The sequence below is a fragment of the Misgurnus anguillicaudatus genome, chromosome 8 (assembly GCF_027580225.2).
Source record: "Misgurnus anguillicaudatus chromosome 8, ASM2758022v2, whole genome shotgun sequence".
Taxonomy (NCBI): Eukaryota; Metazoa; Chordata; class Actinopteri; order Cypriniformes; family Cobitidae; genus Misgurnus; species Misgurnus anguillicaudatus.
In genome coordinates this window covers 32,547,938-32,566,853 of record NC_073344.2, presented here as the reverse complement: position 1 = coordinate 32,566,853, position 18,916 = coordinate 32,547,938, and the positions used below count along the sequence as shown (strand labels likewise).

At 44.9% G+C, this 18,916-nt stretch overlaps 1 protein-coding gene across 2 annotated transcripts in view; it reads right to left on the bottom strand.

Moving 5' to 3' along the window:
* The window catches only part of abcc4 (ATP binding cassette subfamily C member 4 (PEL blood group)), a 53,381-nt gene that overhangs the window by 1,884 nt on the left and 32,581 nt on the right, over nt 1-18,916 (bottom strand). For both annotated transcript variants that reach the window (XM_055213199.2, XM_055213197.2), the window contains exons 21-29: nt 16,306-16,456; nt 16,005-16,124; nt 15,810-15,920; nt 13,071-13,171; nt 4,427-4,618; nt 4,093-4,338; nt 3,068-3,240; nt 2,881-2,986; nt 587-721 (exon numbers count right to left, since the gene is read on the bottom strand). In XM_055213199.2, coding sequence (XP_055069174.2) covers nt 587-721; nt 2,881-2,986; nt 3,068-3,240; nt 4,093-4,338; nt 4,427-4,618; nt 13,071-13,171; nt 15,810-15,920; nt 16,005-16,124; nt 16,306-16,456 — 1,335 coding nt within the window. The remainder of the gene's footprint in view (nt 1-586; nt 722-2,880; nt 2,987-3,067; nt 3,241-4,092; nt 4,339-4,426; nt 4,619-13,070; nt 13,172-15,809; nt 15,921-16,004; nt 16,125-16,305; nt 16,457-18,916) is intronic.

Genomic DNA, 18,916 nt, shown 5'->3' with positions numbered 1-18,916 from the left:
CTTTTTCCCATGCACACTGTGTTGAATGGAAGCAAAATTCCCCCCTTATTTAATATCGTTATTATGCAGTAATCAAAACCGCTCATTGTATTTAAAAGCACCCATGGCTAACAATGACCGTAAAGACAAAAGGAAGAAAAAGCACCTGGTGTTCGAATCCCCCTCCCCGCACCGCCCCTAAGAAAAGTCCCGGCGACACAAAGCATGGCCGACAAACAGTTGGCCACACTATCAGATATACTCTCAATTGAGCTGCTATTCACGCTGCACAAAGGCAGAGTGGTCTAATATCAGGTAAGATGTTTTTGAAAACCCTTGGCGGTCGGATCCACTAAGAATGAGCTCACCGGTTTAAGGAGGCAGAAGGGAACCCGATACGGGGGCCGAACAACACGCCGCTAAGGAAGGGAAACAAATACTAACTGACAGCACAAAGGCTTTGGGTTCTTTCAAGCGCCGTGTATTGTAGGTTTCTGGCACAGGTACATGTGTCAAGAATTCGGATTGACGACTTTGTGTTGGCTTGTGACGGTAAATGCATCCAATATAGGGATAAAACTTAAGTTTGGCTAAAGTGTTTGATTACCTGTTTGGCAGTGTGCAACAGCGATGCCGCCTCTGCCTTTCCTGTCTGCTGGACCATCTTGTAGAAAATGCCGTCTTGGTTCTTTAGGAGAACGAAGGGATCGTCATACGCGTTGATTCGACCTGCATCCAGAACCTGCAAGAAAAACAAGAAATTTAACGCTATGGTAACCAGAAATAAATTGAAAACGTTCGAATGACTATAAACACACCTGTGACCACGTTTTTTTATATAAATGTGCCAAAATGCAAACTCTCTAAAGTTATTTGTGAGGAATTGTAAAACTCTTGATGCGTTCGCATTTGTGTGCGGAGAAAATGCGCAAGACCCTGTTTTTTTCCTAACTACTTTGCGCATCTAAAAATGACCGACCTCGAGGCGTTTCTGGCCGAGCAGGCACGTTTGTGCCACATCTCCATGATCGATTCATTCAAAACAATGCATAGACTAGTGTTGGGCGATATGGCCCATTTTTAGATCGTCCTATCGTCAGCCTGTGAGATCACTTAAGATTAAGACGTGAGATTTAAGTCACTTGATTGGTGGACAAAAAAGAAGCAAGGGCAACACTGTTACGACCGCAACGTTTTCAAAACCGCGCAAATTACAAGCTCAAGCATGAGAAAAATTCATGAGCATTATAAGGTCAGGCGCTAGAGGTAGCGCATTCAGGTCCAAGAGGGAGTCCAAGAAGCGCGGATTCCTAAATTACAAGCCTATCGTCTATCAGCACAACCTTAGCATAGACTCTTTATCTGTGACTTTTAAGGTGTGGAAAGTTTACTAGTTAAAATAAAAATTCAGAAATATTGGTATATATTTATATTAATGCTGGGTGAGGAATAAAATATACACCTGTAACTTTCTGTATTGTTGGTTTATTAAAAACGTTAAAGTGTAGATTTTTAGCGGCGTCTAGCGGTGAAGGGGTTTCCTGCAGCACTTTGCAGTTCGGGCGGCCCGCCTAAGCTAGGAAACCCTACCGCCTTAACTAGGTCGTCCAAATATTTTTTTTAAATTTGATGTACAAAAGGCCGTCAAGTGCATCTCAGAGAATAGCGCGGACGCGCTTTACACTGCGAGCGGGCACTCACGCCACACAGCCAAAATGGTTCGTCAACTATCTGGAGGAGGCTGTTGATAAAACGCGTGTCCGTGAGAACTGTTATTGGACTTTATTTAAACCTGCTATTGTATTAGTCTATAGTTCTTGCAAATTTAATGTAGGTTAGCTGGTGATTTTTGTTGTTTGAGCAACCTGCTAGCTAGGGTTTCACGTGCCTGTTGATTCAATATAATTGTTGAGCGCTCTTGCTCACGTTATTTATGTGCTTTATTTACATGCTACAGTAGTTACACTCCTTTAAGATAATGTAATTAATAGTGGGAAATAATCCGTTTTTACAATCTTCGTGCTATTTATCATCATTCGCCAGATGTTCTACAAATCTGCTTCAGTTTGTGTTTATTAACCCTTTAGTTTTACTTTATCACACAGCTATTTTCGTTAGAGGTATCTGTTAAAAACATTTAATTCATTAATAGTCTAGTATGTGTTCATTTTCTGTCATAGTTTCTTCAAAATTAAGTTTTATTTGAGTGTTTTAAATAAAAATATTTTCATTTTCATCATGACACGTACGCCCTGTCCCTTTGATTGCCTCAACCACCTTAACTAACACATTTTCTGCGGGAAACCCTGGGTGAGATTGCGAAATGCAGCCAGCGGCTCAGTCCAAAACTCACCCCTGCGTTTCGAAACGCATAGAGAAGCTATGGTAACCGCCACAGGACAAACATGCCATCGTCTCAGACAACGTATAGAAACAAAACGCGCTCTATAGAGCAGTTTGTCCATTTAAGGCTACTGTAGAAACATGACAGCGCAAAATGAAGGTGGGAAACGGGTTTATGTAGATAAAAACGGCTTAATTTAAGGTAATAAAAACAATACTGTTCATTTGGTAAGGTCTTTACACCACTGATAATAATATAGTTATGTATATTATATTGCATTTCTGTAAAAAGATCCTTTTAAAAGTTACACAATGCACCTTTAATGCTAATGTTTAAGACATATGTTGTTTTATTCATGTTCTCAAATTTAGCTATTATGTTAGTGCAAGGGTTGTTCCAGTAAATGACTTCTACCCTTTACTTTGTGTTGGTTTTGGACACGATTACTGGAGTAGCCCCTGTGGCTTTAAAGTATAGTTCAACGCCGAGCGTGCCATGTACAAAAGCATCCTCAAGGATGGAGCAAGCCAAGGGTATAAACAAAGCTTAACACTCACCATGATCCGATCGCTGTCTATAATAGTGTTGAGTCTGTGCGCTATGGTAAGAACGGTGCATTCCTTGAACTTCTCACGGATGGTTTTCTGGATCAATTCGTCTGTCCTGTGAAACGCACGCATGCATTTAAAGCTCTGTCTTAGGAATATATCAGTTTCAGCTATGGTAACAGGTCAAAGATCTCACCTAGGGTCAACATTTGCCGTGGCCTCGTCGATGATGAGAATTTGGTTTTTCCTCAGGATGGCCCGTGCGAGACAGACGAGCTGACGCTGACCAACACTAAAGTTCGATCCTGATTCGGCCAATTCTGTCTCGAGTTTATTAGGCAGCTCCTCCACAACTGACTTCAGCTGGACCTTTGAACAGACAGGCATGCAGTCATTAATTCAGATGGACTTTGAGATCACATATTAATAGGTATTGAGGTACTGTGGTTAATGTTCACATCTGAAAAAAATCTATGACTCAATTTACACCTGATATTAAAGGGACACTCCACTTTTTTTGAAAAAATGCTTATTTTCCAGCTCCTCTAGAGTTAAACAGTTGATTTTTACAGATCTGGAATCCATTCAGCTGATCTGCGGGTCCGGCGTTAGCACCCCCAGCACAGCCCAGCATTATCCATTGAATCTGATTAGACCATTAGCATTGCGCCAAAAAATAACCAAAGAGTTTCAATATTTTTCCCAGTTAAAACTTGACCCCTCTGTAGTTACATCGTGTACTAAGACCGACAGAAAAATAAAAGTTACCCCTTGGTTACTTTTAATAGCAGGGGGCTATTTTCGGCAGCTGCGTAATATCATTGCGCCTGCTGCATCCATGTTACGGCAGCAAAGTCCTTGATTATTACTGCAAAATGAGAGTATAGTTCCTAGCCATATCGGCCTAGAAAATCGAAACTTTTAATTTTCTGTCTGTCTCAGCACACGATGCAACTACAGAAGAGTCAAGTTCCAAACAAGAAAATATAGAAACTTTCTGGTTATTTTTAGCGCGATGTCAATGGTCCAATCAGATTCAACGGACCATGCCAAGCTATGCCAAAAGTGGCAGCGCCAGACCCGGAGATCGTCCACAACGGTAAAATCAAATGTTTTACTCTAGGGGAGCTAGAAAATCAGCATATTTTCAAAAAAAGTGGAATGTCCCTTCGGGCGATTAGGTCACAAATGATAAAACACTTTGTGACCAGATGTATGTACCTCTTCCAGAGAGTTCCACAGGTCCTGGTCCGAATGCTGGCCGAAGGGATCCAAGTTCTTCCTCATGGTTCCCGTGAACAACACCGGATCCTGGGGGATGATCGACATCTTCTGCCGAAGATCATGCAAGCCGATCTCAGAGGTTAACACCCCATCTACGAAGATCTTGCCTTCTGGCTCCGTCAACCGGAAGAGAGCTGATATCAGGGAACTTTTTCCGGCTCCGGTTCGCCCGACGATTCCAATCTGAAGAACACAAAACAGAAATCCCGGGTCATTTCACACATCCAACAAGTTAGTATGCAGATCTAGGGTGCTGTTGTGCCAGACTTACCTTCTCTTTGGGTCTGAACATGGCCGAGATGTTTTTGAGGACTACAGGTCCATCCGAACTGTAGGAGAAGTTGACCCTGTCGAATGTTATCAAACCTCGATTTGGCCAATCGGGAGGGGGGCGCTTTTGGGTTTCCCATGGGGCTTCGCTCTCTAGCTCCGTGTACTCGACCACTCTCTCTACCGAGGTCATCTAGAAGGAAACATAATACGGTCATTATGAAGATTTGAGTACAGATCTGTCCTAAAACCTTAGATGGTGGCGGCCCGTGTATTTAATGAAACATCCCAACCCTCATGACACCTCACAAGCTAATTCAAACAGCAAAACTTGTAAATGGATGGGTGAATAATGGGTAACTAATATGGGGTCAGGTCGGTCATTTTTGGATTCAGTGCAATGCGCAAAGTTGCTTATACTTGACACGATCGCACTTAAAATTTGCACACCACCATGGGGTCTTGTAGCTCCTTGCTGAACCACCATAGTAGGATGCATAGTTGGAGAAACTGTTTCCCGAAAACATAGTAACTTTGTTGCACATTTGTCGTTTGAACCATGCTGGTTAGTTGATGATGTCACGTGGGAGGTGGAGTACTAATTCATCTGTTTAAATCAATTTGATTTCAGATTATTGCTGTAAATAACGTAAATTGCATCAGGAAGACAGTGATTTAGTTCTTTGTTGTTTAATTTCAAGATATTTAATTCATGTGCAAGTTCCCTCTTACGTCACTTCTTCCAGGGATTCCCCAGGGTCTTAAAGCTCGTAGGCAGCCACATGCGCAGTTTTCAAATAATCCTTTTTTGAAACTCAAAGACGTAAAATTAAATTTGTATATATTTAGAATGATGCAGGGTTTCCCGCAGAAAATTTGTTAGTTAAGGTGGTAGGGTTGGGCGTGGCAATCAAAGGGGCGGGCGGGGCGTATGCGTCATGATGAAAATTACAATATTTTAATAAAATAAATAAATAAAAGACTCAAATAAAACTTAATTTTGAAGAAACTATGACAAAAATGAACACATACTAGATTAATGAATTTAAATATTTTTAACAGATACCTCTATTGGGAATAGCTGCATGATGAAGTGAAACTAAAGGGTTAATAAACACAAACTAAACCAGATGTTGTAGAACTATTCCCGAGATGCACTAGACGGCCTTTTGTGCAGCGTTTTTTTTTTTTTTTGGACGAGCTAGTTAAGGCGGTAGGGGTTCCAAGCTTAGGCGGGCCACCTTAACTGAAATATGCTGCGGGAAACCCTGTGATGGATATAGAGACAGAGCGCAGTTATGCAAATTTGAAAACCACGCCCACTGGGGGGGAACGCAATCCATTGACTTTGTATTGCGAGAAGCCGCCTCCTTGTCATTTCTGGCTGATAACAAAAAACAGAATAATGCCTAAAAGCTGCTGTGTGACAATATGTACAGCTAACAAGCCAAAGAACCCAGAAATAAGTTTTTATAAGCTGTCGAGCCGTAAAACCCAGCCTTTAAGGAGAATAAAGTGGATCGCCGACTACGTTTCACCCTAGTGGCCGCAGTTCTACTAATAGAAGTACTATGAAAAGTTGCCTGTATCCATTTTTGTGTCTTTAAATGCTCGTTTTTTGGGGTCGACAGCTTATAAAAACTTATTTACAGATTAAACTTAAAAACAGAATAATACCTAAAAGCTGCTGTGTGACAAGGTGTACATCTAACAACCAAAAAAAAAGATGTTTCTATTTCATCCCTACTGACCGCCAGAGGCGGTGCTTAAGCACTGAATGATCCATCTCGCGCATGCGCAGGTCGAGTGTTTATACCAACAAAGTCACCCGTGACCCCTGATGCCTACGGAGAGTCTATAACTTCCGGTGACATCAGAGGATCTGTTCCTTTTCATCTTCTTGCTTCGCAGGTTGTTTTTTCCGCGCTAGCAAAAGACTACAGGATATTGTGTTTCATTCGTTGCTGGTGGCCTTGTGATATTTTATTGTCGGAGCAGCGAGTTGCTCGCCCTCCAAAGGCCGCAACGAAATCTACCGACAGGTGAGTTACAAACTTTTTATATAACTGCTCGTTTGGTGCATTTGTTGGTGACGGCTGTGTTTTCGCTCCCTCTCCCGACATTTGTAATCTAACGTTAACAGTTACCTTTATATTATTGATTCATCTGCGATTTATTGTTGTAACACGGACGAGTTTTTTGGTTGATTGTTCAACTGCGTTCGTGTAGTTACTTTGTGCCAACTCGGTTGTGCCGGTTTATTTTGTTAAACGTCTTTTTGCGCTTTAACTGCGCTTTTTGTATTTAGTACCAACTCGGTTGTGTCGGTTTTTGTTAAACGTTCGGCGCTTAACTGCGCTTGTGTATTCGTGCCAACTCGGTTGTGCCAGCTTTTTGTTAATCATTCGGCGCTTAACTGCGCTTTGTGTATTTTGCAACAACTCGGTTGTGCCAGTTTTTTGTTAATCGTTTCGGCGCTTAACGGCGCTTTGTGTATTCGTGCCAACTCGGTTGTGCCGGTTTTTGTTAATAGCGCTTACCCTTAACTGGCTTCATAACGTTTGCGGTGACGGTTGTGCTTTCGCTCCCGGCACCGGTACTGCGTTTAGTGTCTTATTTTTTCGTTACCCTAAGCTGGTGAAGGCAGTGCTTTCGCTCCCGTTACCAGCATATTTGTACCTCAGTGACTAGATTGGTGGCAGTGTTCCCGCTGAAGCTAATCTTTTTTCTTTTTTGCTACATTTGTTGGTGAAGGTTGTGCTTTCGCTCCCTCTCCCGGCATCTGTACTGCATTCTGTGTCTATTTTCTCGTTGGGATAGTTTACCCTTAGCTGGTGAAGGTAGTGTTTTCGCTCCCGCTCCCAGCATAGGTGTGCCCCTGTGACTAATTGGTGGCAGCGTTTCCGCCGAGGCTACCTTTTTTCTCAGTTGCCAGCATGGTTGGCAACCACTCCTGCTCGGCCTGTATGGCTCCTCTGCAGCTTGAGGATGGCCATGATTTATGTCCCTCATGTCTTGGCTTCGAACATTTAAAGGAGGGTCTTTCTGACGACCCCTGCATGAACTGCGGTATCATGCCTCGGGCAGTGAGGGCAGCTAGACTGGCTGAGGTGGAGCAACTGTTGGGCTCTACTTTGTCGATTGAACATTTGACCCCAGCCCAGCGACTGGTTCCAGATCAGTCTGGGCAGTCTAAACGTCGGGCTGCTGAGGCTGCAGGCCCCACTCCTGCAAAAAAAGGCTAAGGGACCCCGGCTTGCCTCTAAAGTGGACCAACTAACAGCGGAGCTCAATACTATGAAGTCCCTCTTCCTGGCTTTCCAGTCCGGTACTGGAGCAGAGCCGCCAGATGATTTTGTCCCCTCGGCAGCCTCCTTGGAGTCGGAGGACGATGTGCTTTCCATGGCAGCGTCAGCTGGCCAGTTTAACGAATATGAGCCAGAGGTACTTCCACAGATGGAAGCCTCCCAACCTTCTGGGGCCTGCTCCCGTTCTTCAACCCATAGCTCTACTGGTGGTGTTGAGGACTGCTCTATGGGAGCCATCATTCGTATGGCTCTTGCTCGTCTCCAGTTGGACGTCCCGCAAACTCAGCCGGCTCCGGCCAGTGCTTTTTTCAGGCGTGTCCCAGCCTCCGTCAGCTTTACTGCGCCCCCATCGGAGGAGTATTTGAGGGAGTTGCAGGCATGTTGGAGGGATTCTAGGGCCCTCTCTCATGCAACGTCCGATGGCCGGACCCTGGCAGCCATGCAGGACGCCCAGAAGTTCGGATTGGACCGCATGCCAGCAGTTGAGCCGACAATAGCGGCTCTTATCATCTCACCTGATGAGGCTTTGAGGCCGGATGCTAGGTGCCCTCGTCCCCAGTGCCGGGTTACAGATGACCTGCTCTGTAAGGCCTATGATGCAGCGGCCCGCATGGGACGCATCGGTAACTCCATGTCCCACCTGATGCTCGCTTTGTCAACTTCCCTGCAGGAGACTGAGTTGGATGCCTCTGTCCACAATTTTAGCGATGCTTCACTACAGGCATTCGCATTGATGTCTAGGGAATTGGGGCGGTTGATGTCTACTCTTGTGCAGGCTCGCCGCCAGGTATGGTTGGCACAATCTCCTCTCACTGAGGCCTGTAGGAGAACCCTCCGCAGTGTTCCGGTGGAACCAGGGGAGCTGTTTGGTTCCGCAGCTCTGGAAGCGCTTGAGCGCACGGTCCAAGCCGGACGGACTCGACAGCAGCTGTCCGGGCTTCAAAGAAGCGTTCCGCCTCTTAGCAGGCCTAGAGGTCCTCCAGCTGCCCCACAGCGCAGCTCTCGTCCACAGGCTCACCCTAGGGGCTACCTAAGGTCTCTGCGCCCACGTCCACAGCCTGCTCAGCAGCAGGCACCGACCTTTCGGGTGCCTGACCGGCTGCCCTCCGGACAACCTCAGTCCTTTCCAACCCGTCGTGCCTCTGGAACCTTTAGAGGCCGGGGACCCCGGCGCTGAAGCCCGGGGGTCGGCCGTCGGCTGTTTTTCCCAGCAGCAGCTCAGCTATTGGGCTGCTTACATCAGGGACCCATGGGGGCTCTCACCCTAACCCCACGGGTACAAACTCCAGTTCCGACGCCGGCCCCCAGCCCATGGCCGGGTCAAGATGACCATCATAAGCGACCCGGCAAAAGCCCAAGCCCTCACCCAGGAGTTGTCCGCCCTCCTGGACAAGGGCGCCATCGAGCCAGTAGATCCCCTATTGCACCCCGGGGGGTTCTACTCAACTTACTTTCTGGTAGCAAAGAAAGATGGCGGACTCCGTCCTATCCTCGACCTAAGGGGTCTCAACAGGTTCCTGAAGGTTCTGAGGTTCCACATGCTGACCACTGCAGAGGTTCTACGTACAATTGCCAAAGGAGAGTGGTTTACGTCAGTAGACCTGAAGGATGCCTACTTCCACATCCCTATAGCTCCACACCATCGGCAGTTTCTGCGGTTTGCCTTTCAAGGGCGTCATTTCCAGTTCCGAGTGCTCCCATTCGGTCTCTCCCTTTCCCCTCGGGTGTTCACCAGGTGTGTGACGGCAGCCCTCTCGCACTTGCAGTCGCGGGGCATGAAGATTCTCCCATATCTGGACAACTGGCTCATCTGTGCGCCATCCCAGTTTCAGGTGGCACTGGACACGTCGTGTCTTCTCTCTCATGTGGCCCGCCTGGGCCTCCGGGTGAATTTTACAAAGAGTTGCCTGGTTCCATCGCAGGGCACGCTTTTTCTCGGGATGACTCTCGATGCAATCACCATGAAGGCTCGCCCATCACCACAGCGGGTGGACGACATCCTCCGCCGCCTCCTCCTGTTTCGGGGGGGCAGGCAGTTATGCTATGTGGAGTTTTTGCGCCTCCTAGGGAAACTCACAGCTGCCGCTACCGTGATTCCTCTAGGACTGCTGTCGCTGCGTCCCCTCCAGAGGTGGTTGCACGGCTTTCACCTAGATGTCAAGTGGCACCGGCACAGGAAACTCAAGGTGTCACGTCGTTGCCTTCTTGCTCTGGCCCCATGGAGAGTAAGGTCATTTCTCCTGCAGGGCATGCCCTTGGGTTCCATCGCATCTCGTCGGGAAATCCTCACAACAGATGCTTCCCTCTCGGGATGGGGTGCTGTGTGGCAGAATCGAACAGCTCAGGGGCTGTGGTCTGTGCAGGAGCGCTCACAGCACATCAAAGTCCTGGAACTGCGGGCTGTGCACAAGGCATTGCAGGTTTTCCTTCCCTTCCTGGGAGGCCGGCATGTGCTTGTGCGATCAGACAATGTCTCGACTGTGTCTCACATAAACCACCAAGGAGGCACCAAGTCTGCACCACAGCTGCAGGCATCCCAGGATCTCCTGCTGTGGGCAGGGCCACACCTGGCCAGCCTGAGGGCGATGTATTTGCCTGGGGAGCAGAATCAGGCGGCAGACTTACTCGCCCGTTGCAAGCCTCCGCCGGGGGAGTGGCGGCTTCATCCGGATGTGGTCCTCAGCATCTGGGACATCTTCGGCAGGGCAGGGGTGGACCTCTTTGCCTCAGAGGAATCGACCCATTGCCCCCTTTGGTTCTCCTGGACGGAGAAGAGCAGCCCTCTGGGCCAGGATGCTCTCGCACACGATTGGCCAGAGGTTCTCCTCTATGCTTTTCCACCAATCCCTCTGATTCTTCCAACACTGCAGAGAGTCCTCCAACACGGTCACAGGCTACTGTTGGTAGCCCCCTTCTGGCCGGGAAGAACATGGTTTCCACTGTTGTACAGTCTCTGCAACGGTTCACCGTGGCGCCTCCCAGACAGGAGGGATCTCCTGTCTCAGTAACGGGGCCAAATCTGGCATCCCGATCCTCACCGCCTGCAGCTGTGGGTCTGGTCGCTGCAGGGCCCGACCCGCTGCTGACTGAGTGTTCAGATGGCGTCTGCAATACCATATTGAATGCAAGGGCGCCTTCTACCCGGGCGCAGTATGAGAACAGGTGGCGGCTGTTTACTACATGGTGCTCAGACAGGAATGTGGACCCTGTGCACTGTTCAGTTCCAAAGATTCTAGAGTTTCTCCAGTCACTCTTGGATGGCGGCCGGTCCCCGGCTACCTTGAGGGTATATGTGGCAGCCATTTCCTCTCGACATGCTCGGGTGGACAACGACACGGTGGGGTGTCACAGATTGGTGTCCCTTTTTCTGAAGGGTGCATGGCGGTTACGCCCCCCACGAGCACAACGCGCTCCAGCCTGGGATCTACACCTGGTGCTCGATTCCCTATGTTCACCTCCCTTTGAACCCCTGGCTCAGGCAGAGCTGAAGTGGGTCTCTATTAAGACTGCCTTTCTCCTTGCTATCACGTCAGCGAAACGTGTTGGGGAACTTCATGCGCTCTCTGTGAGTGACTCATGTTTGAGGTGGAACTCCGATGGCTCGGGGGTTACCCTGTGGCCGAATTCAGCTTTTCTTCCGAAGGTTTTGTCATCAACCAACCTTAACCAGCCTATCCACCTGGCACAATTTACTCCCCCAGAAGGGGAGGACAGATTACAGCTGCTGTGTCCCGTACGGGCTCTCAGAGCCTACGTTGTCGCGACTGCAAGTATAAGGCAGTCAGACCAGCTCTTCCTCTGCTATGGTGGTCCTAATAGGGGCTGTGCTCTCTCCAAACAGCGGTTGTCTCATTGGGTGGTGGATGTAATCACCCAGGCATATAAACGAGGTGGTCACCCCCTGCCATCCGGGGTGAGGTGCCACTCTACCAGGGCAGTCTCAACTTCATGGGCGGCCCTGCGCGGCATGCCCCTGGAGCGCATCTGTGAGGCGGCATCATGGGCATCCCCGAGTACCTTCTCCAGGTTCTACCGGGTGAATGTCGCCACCCCCCATCCACTGGAGGTGGTCCTGTTGCCAGACTCTGCGCTGTCCTCTCAATAAGGTACGTGCTAAATTCCTCGTGACTTTTCTGGTATGTGTCATCCAGTGCTTAAGCACCGCCTCTGGCGGTCAGTAGGGATGAAATAGAACGAGAGTTACGTATGTAACTACGGTTCTATGAATCCCGGATGACCGCCAGAGCGTTCTGTCACTCAGAATTCCCGTGTACTCGCGAGAAGATTCTGTAGGAACAGATCCTCTGATGTCACCGGAAGTTATAGACTCTCCGTAGGCATCAGGGGTCACGGGTGACTTTGTTGGTATAAACACTCGACCTGCGCATGCGCGAGATGGATCATTCAGTGCTTAAGCACCGCCTCTGGCGGTCATCCGGGATTCATAGAACCGTAGTTACATACGTAACTCTCGTTTTATAAGCTTTCGACTTCAAAAAACGAGCATTTAAAGACACAGAAATGGAAACAGGCAACTTTTCATAGTACTTCTATTAGTAGAACTGCATCCAATAGGGGGAAACGTAGTCGGCGATCCACTTTATTCTCCTTAAAGACTGGGTTTTACGGCTCGACAGCTTATAAAAACTTATTTCTGGGTTTTTTGGCTTGTTAGCTGTACATATTGTCACACAGCAGCTTTTAGGCATTATTCAGTTTTTTGTTATAAGCCAGAAATGACAAGGAGGCGTCCTCTCGCAATACAAAGTCAATGGAGACGGTTGGATTGCTTTCCCCCCCGGTGGGCGTGGTTTTCAGGTTATGACGCGCTGCGCTCTGTCTCTATAGAATGCCCTACATGTTTTTTGCTTATTTTGTTCAAAAGCATGATCAACGTAAGTCTACATATCATAATAACAAGGAACTATGCTTGTAACCATAAATGAAGAGCTGTCATTCAAACCACACAAGTTTCGATGCAGCTTGCGAATGTTCGTTTGAACTATGATTTCGGGAAACACCAAATCGTTGAACTTTGTCAGTAACAGCGAGACAGTAGTCGGTTAACGATGCTTTTGGGAAACGCACCCCAGATTAACTAAGACTGACACCACGGGTTAGTGCACACAACCTGTCATGTGAGATAGAGGTAGTGAAAAAAATATTTTTGGTGGTCAATTTTGATTTGGTGGTGGGCCGCCACAAATACTGTAAATGAATGTATGGGAAACACTAAATAGCTATGAATTTAAGGTTTCTTGAGAGAGCTTTACTGTAAAATGAAGATCTAGAACTGAGGTAAACTGCAGGAAGGATGAAATATTAAGAGGTTCTTACCAAGTTCTCCACTTCTGCGCTTTGCCTGACACCCCACTGGAACATTCCCATAAGTGTGACCGCGTAAGACAAAGCCAACCCTACTGCACCTGCCTCCATACCTGAAAGAAACAGACAAGCGTACCATCAGTGCTTCATTCATAAGATACAGACAGTAATATAAGATTTTGTATAATATGTGAAATTAAAACAAATGAATTACATTAACTTAAGGGGGTCGCACACCGGACGTGCATCTCAGCGCCGTGCCGTAAAAAAAAAAACCAAACACATTGTTTTCTATGAGTATACGCACACCGGCGCCGACAGGTGGCGCCTGTCCGCAGTACCCAGCTACGACTCAGAAAGTTGCTTAAAGGGATAGTTCGGCCAAAAACGATATTAAACCCATGATTTACTCACCCCCAAGCTGTCCGAGTTGCATATGTCCATCGTTTTTCAGACAAACACATCCTCGGACATTCCAGAAAACACCCTAGATATTTCTGTTCATCAAATGCAATGCCGCGGGGTCCAGGAACAGTCCACGACCCTCAAGTCCAAAAAAGTGCGTCCATCCCTCACAAACTAAATCCAAACGGCTCCAGGATGATAAACAAAGGTCTTCTGTGGGTAATCCATGCGGTGTTGCTGTAGAAATATCCATATTTAAAATGTTATTAACTTTACAAACTAGCCTCCGGTAGCGCCGCCATCTTAGACTCAGGAGAGAGGATTAGCGTAGTGTACGCACTTTTCTTAGTGACGTATGACAAATTCGGAGGGCGGGGGCACCGAGCAGCAGCAGAGAAACTCTGTACGCTGCGTAAGCTCTCATCCTGAATGCGCATCACTCCAAAATGGCGGCGCTACCGGAAGCCAGCTCACAAAGCCAATAACACTCTAAACATGGATATCTCCACAACAACACCGCACGGACCACCCACAGAAGACCTTTGTTTGTCGTCCTGGAGCCGTTTGGATTTGGTTTGTGAAGGATTGACGCACTTTTTTGGACTTGGGGGTCGTGGACTGTTCCTGGGCCCCGCAACATTACATTTAATGAACAGAAATATCCAAAATATCCTCCAAAATATCCGAAAATGTGTCCGTCCGAAAAACGGCGGACACACGCAACTCGGACAGCTTGGGGGTGAGTAAATCATGGGTTTAATATCGTTTTTGGCCGAACTATCCCTTTAAATCCCTATCACGCCACAGAGCACCACTCACATAGTTTAACATTAAATAACATCATATTTCTTCCAAATCATTAACGATTAACATTGGCTGCTAACGTATATTTTGCATTTTTAATAGGGATGCTCCGATCGATCGGCCGATAATGCTTGCTATGTTTCTCAATGAATTACGGTGAAATGCTGCTAAATCCAAAAGCCAGGGGGCGCTCAAAATGCGCTGTAGACGAAGAACAATACACACGCAGCTGTGATGACATGCAGCTCCATGAAATGGCTTTTTATGAGAGCTGATGATATGAGACAACATGAAAAACAGAGACAATTTTAACTTAATGCAAATGTGTGATGATGCAATTGAGCGACTACCAATAAAAGGATCTCGATTACAGTTTTGAGTAAATAGTTCACCCAAATATGAAAATTTTCTCACCCTCGTGCCTCACCAGATGTATTTGACTACCTTTCTTCAAATTATTTATATTATTAAACTCAAGATATTAAAGGTCCACTGTGTAGATTTTTAGCAGCATCTAGCTGTGAAATTGCGAATTGCAACCAACGGCTCAGTCCACAGGTTATTCCTCCCTTTCGAAACGCATAGAAAACCTACGGCAGCCACCACAGGACAAACATGTCATCGTCTGAAACAACGGAGTGACAAAACACGTTCTGTAGAGCAGTTTGTCCGTTTAGGGCTACTGTAGAAACATGGCGGCATGAAATTGCGACTTCCTTGTAAGGGGTTTTATGTAGATTAAAACGTCTCATTCTAAGGGAATAAAAACAATATAGTTCATTGTGTAAGGTCTTTATACACCACTAATAATATATAGTTATGTATATTATATTGCATTTTTGTCAAGAGATCCTACTTAAAGGGAAACTCCACTTTTTGGAAATATGCTCATTTTCCAGCTCCCCTAGAGTTAATTTGATTTTTACCATTTTGGAATCCATTCAGCCGATCTCCGGGTCTGGCGCTACCACTTTTAGCATAGCTTAGCATAATCCATTGAATCTGATTAGACCATTAGCATCACTCCAAAAATAACCAGAGTTTGGATATTTTTCCTATTTAAAACTTGACTCTTCTGTAGTTACATCGTGTACAAAGACCGATGAAAAATAAAAAAAATAGATTTTCTAGGCAGATATGGCTAGGGACTATACTCTCATTCTGGCGTAATAATCAAGGACTTTGCTGCCGTAACATGGCCGTAGCAGGCGCAATAATATTACGCAGCGCCCGAAAATAGTCCCTGCTACTGAAAGTTACCAACGAGACTATTTTCAGGCGCTGCGTAATATCATCAAATCAAATCAAATGTTTAACTCTAGGGGAACTGGAACATGAGCCTATTTTCAAAAAAAGTGGAGTGTCCCTTTAAAAAATTACAGAGTGCACCTTTAATTGTTGTATATCACAAATGTATTTTAATATGCAATTATTAAAAAAGGTCCTTATCTGGATGAACCTCTTAAACCACTGTCAGTGTGAGCGCCTATTATTTTATTGGAAATATCGTGACATCTGTGAGTTATGTAGCTGTTTCCTTACTGTCTTTCAGCAGAAGACATCCGAAGGCTGTGATGGTCACAAACACGGCACACATTACATCCAAGCGTATAGCAAACCATCGCGAGGTGGCCAGAAACAGGAACCAAGCCTCTGTACAAAACATGTGATAATCACATTACATAACAATCTGAGAAATACAGTCCTGTCTAACTTCAAAATGACTCATGTACCAACCCGAGTGCAGATCTTGATGAGCATCGAAGGTTTGCTGAAATCTTTCTTCCGCTTTAAAGGCACGAATAGTACACAAGCCTTGCAGTGAGGACGACAGGTGGGAGAATACAGGACTGCGTGCTGTAGGGACACAAATACACTGCTGTCTTTTATGTCGACCCTATCAAAGCTAAAGTCTCAAACTTAAAGATACATCAAGAACTTTAATAGCAAAAAAGACCCGGCACATCATCTTTATGCTTTTGAGAAACATTAAAATATATATTTTTTCTAGTTACAAAACAACACTTGAGGCACCTACTCGTGGATTCGAGTCGCTTGACGTCTCGTGACGTCCGCAGGAAGTAGCGCCGCAGAAACAGGAAGCAAATCAAAAGAGGCAGCACTGGAATCAGAATCCAAGGTATTACTGAGGCTGCCACAGCGATGACGCCAAGGACCTGCAGAAACACCTGAAAAAAAAACCACACACAAGTGTGTTAAGAGACAGGAAGCGAGATGCAGATGTACTGCGTCATAGGGGTCATTAAAAGCACTTTGTGGTTTCGGTTGCTCCTTTAAACCGAAAGAAAAACAGCAAGCCTGCCATGATGCGGCACTTTCTGAGTAAGATCTCATTTTAATTACCCATAATGCCCGGCTCTTATCTGTCACAAAGTTAATAAGTTAAGGTTACTGTGGGGATAACCACAGGCTTTAGAGGAACACAAACTGACAAAAACACTTCTGTTTCATGACCTTAGGTCCTTACTTTGTGGATGACCCAAAATAACGTCAGAGGAGAGTCTCTTTCCTTAAAACTTAATTTTAAATGACCACTTTGGTTGCAACATACATGGTGTTTATAAATGCAATACTGATATATTGGTATGAAACGGAATGCAGTACTTGCTAATACTGTATACAATATGCAAACTTTTAAACAATAATATGTAAATGTGATGACAACAACAACAGTTGTTACACAATACACACGTGCACAAATATTATATGAAGCATGATACCACACTTGGCATTTTAAAGGGGACATTTCACAAGACTTTTTTAAGATGTAAAATAAATCTCTGGTGTCCCCAGAGTACATATGTCAAGTTTTAGCTTAAAATACCATCTAGATAATTTATTATAGCACGTTAAAATTGCCACTTTGTAGGTGTGATCAAAAATGTGCCGTTTTTGGGTGTGTCCTTTAAAATGCAAATGAGCTGATCTCTGCACTAAATGGCAGTGCTGTGGTTGGATAGTGCAGATTAAGGGGAGGTATTATCCCCTTCTGACATCACAGGGGGAGCCAAATCTCAATTACGTATTTTTTCACATGCTTGCAGAGAATGGTTTACCAAAACTAAGTTACTTGGTTGATCTTATTACATTTTCTAGGTTGATAGAAGCACTGGGGACCCAATCATAGCACTTAAACATGGAAAAAGTCTGATTTTCGTGATATGTCCCCTTTAAAGCATACAAAATAAGTACTGTACAGTACTGCTCTTGTAATTACACCGAAATCAGCCGACAGTGAGAAAGGAACCTGTGGGAAAGATGACTGCCCGAAATTTTCTCATCCTCCTAAGAGACCCAATAACACTTAGACAATAGCTCTGTGAGCACTTGGGTGATTCTCACGAAAACTTAGTTTTAAAAATGTCAAGCATGAAAATGTAAAAATTGCTTAAATTTACTTTTTTTCCCACCAGACATTGAAAAACAAAGTCTGGAGTAAATGGAAACATTAATTTAAAAACTTTTACTTATCATTTAACACTTTTTGTAACATAATTTAAAAAATTTGTCCTAAAAAATCTCATTACCGCAACAGTCAGAAAACATCAAAACTGACATATTTTCAAAATGACATGACAAACCTGAAAGAACATAATTTGGAGATTCTGCACATGAATTTAAAATCAAAGTATTATGCTTCTATTAATTAAATAAACATTTAATAAGCATCTGTTGCGGTAATGATAATCAAAAAGGTCGTGTAAGCATTCTGACAAGACAATATTTCAAATTAACTGTAAAAAAATGATCTTACCTGGTAGCCATCTTGAAGTAACTGGTCCATGTGCTTGGTCACTCAAAATCAAACTTCATTAAAATTCTGTATGTGTGCTTAAACTGTTCTCAAAATGTGTTGCGGAGGATGAGAACATCAGGCATGGACGCATCATTTTCCTAATTTTTCTTCATTATTATTATACATGAATATTCAGTAAATATTTTTTCTGTCATCTTAAGTAGTCTAGCAAAAAATCACTTTATTTTTTTTCTAAATATTTTTGTTTTAATTTGTTTAAATTACAACATAACACATGTTCAAACACAGCCGGACGCATTGCGGTAATGAGAATTTCAGCAGAAAATGAGATAAAATTGACAAATTATAAATTCTTATGTTAAAATCACACATTGTGCAAGGTAGAACACAGTATTGTGTTAATTCTGATGCTTTTTAATATTACTATATTACACATTTTATAGCTTAAATCATTAGTGCTGTGGTGTTTCAATGGTTTCGTGAGAATCACCCACTTAAAGTGACGCCTGTCACCCACATATGGACCACATTGTCATTTGTACAAAGAAAAGCCACAACATGTTGCTGCTCCACAACACTTGGTTTACCAGAGTGAATAATGCACTTAGTGAGGGCCACTTTAAAGGGCACATATTATGCAAAATCATAATGTGGACATAAATGTGTGTTGGCAGTGTGTGAACACAACAACCCTACAATAAAAAAAATATATATTAAAAAATCACCATCTCCTTCTTTTTAATCCCCATTAAACCAAAGAAGTCTAAAAAACATGCTGTTTTGGTTTTCTTGTTAATGTGATGTCACACTAATAAAGCCCCACCCACAGCCACTGACTGACTGGTTAATTTTACCCAAAAGCTATGTTTGT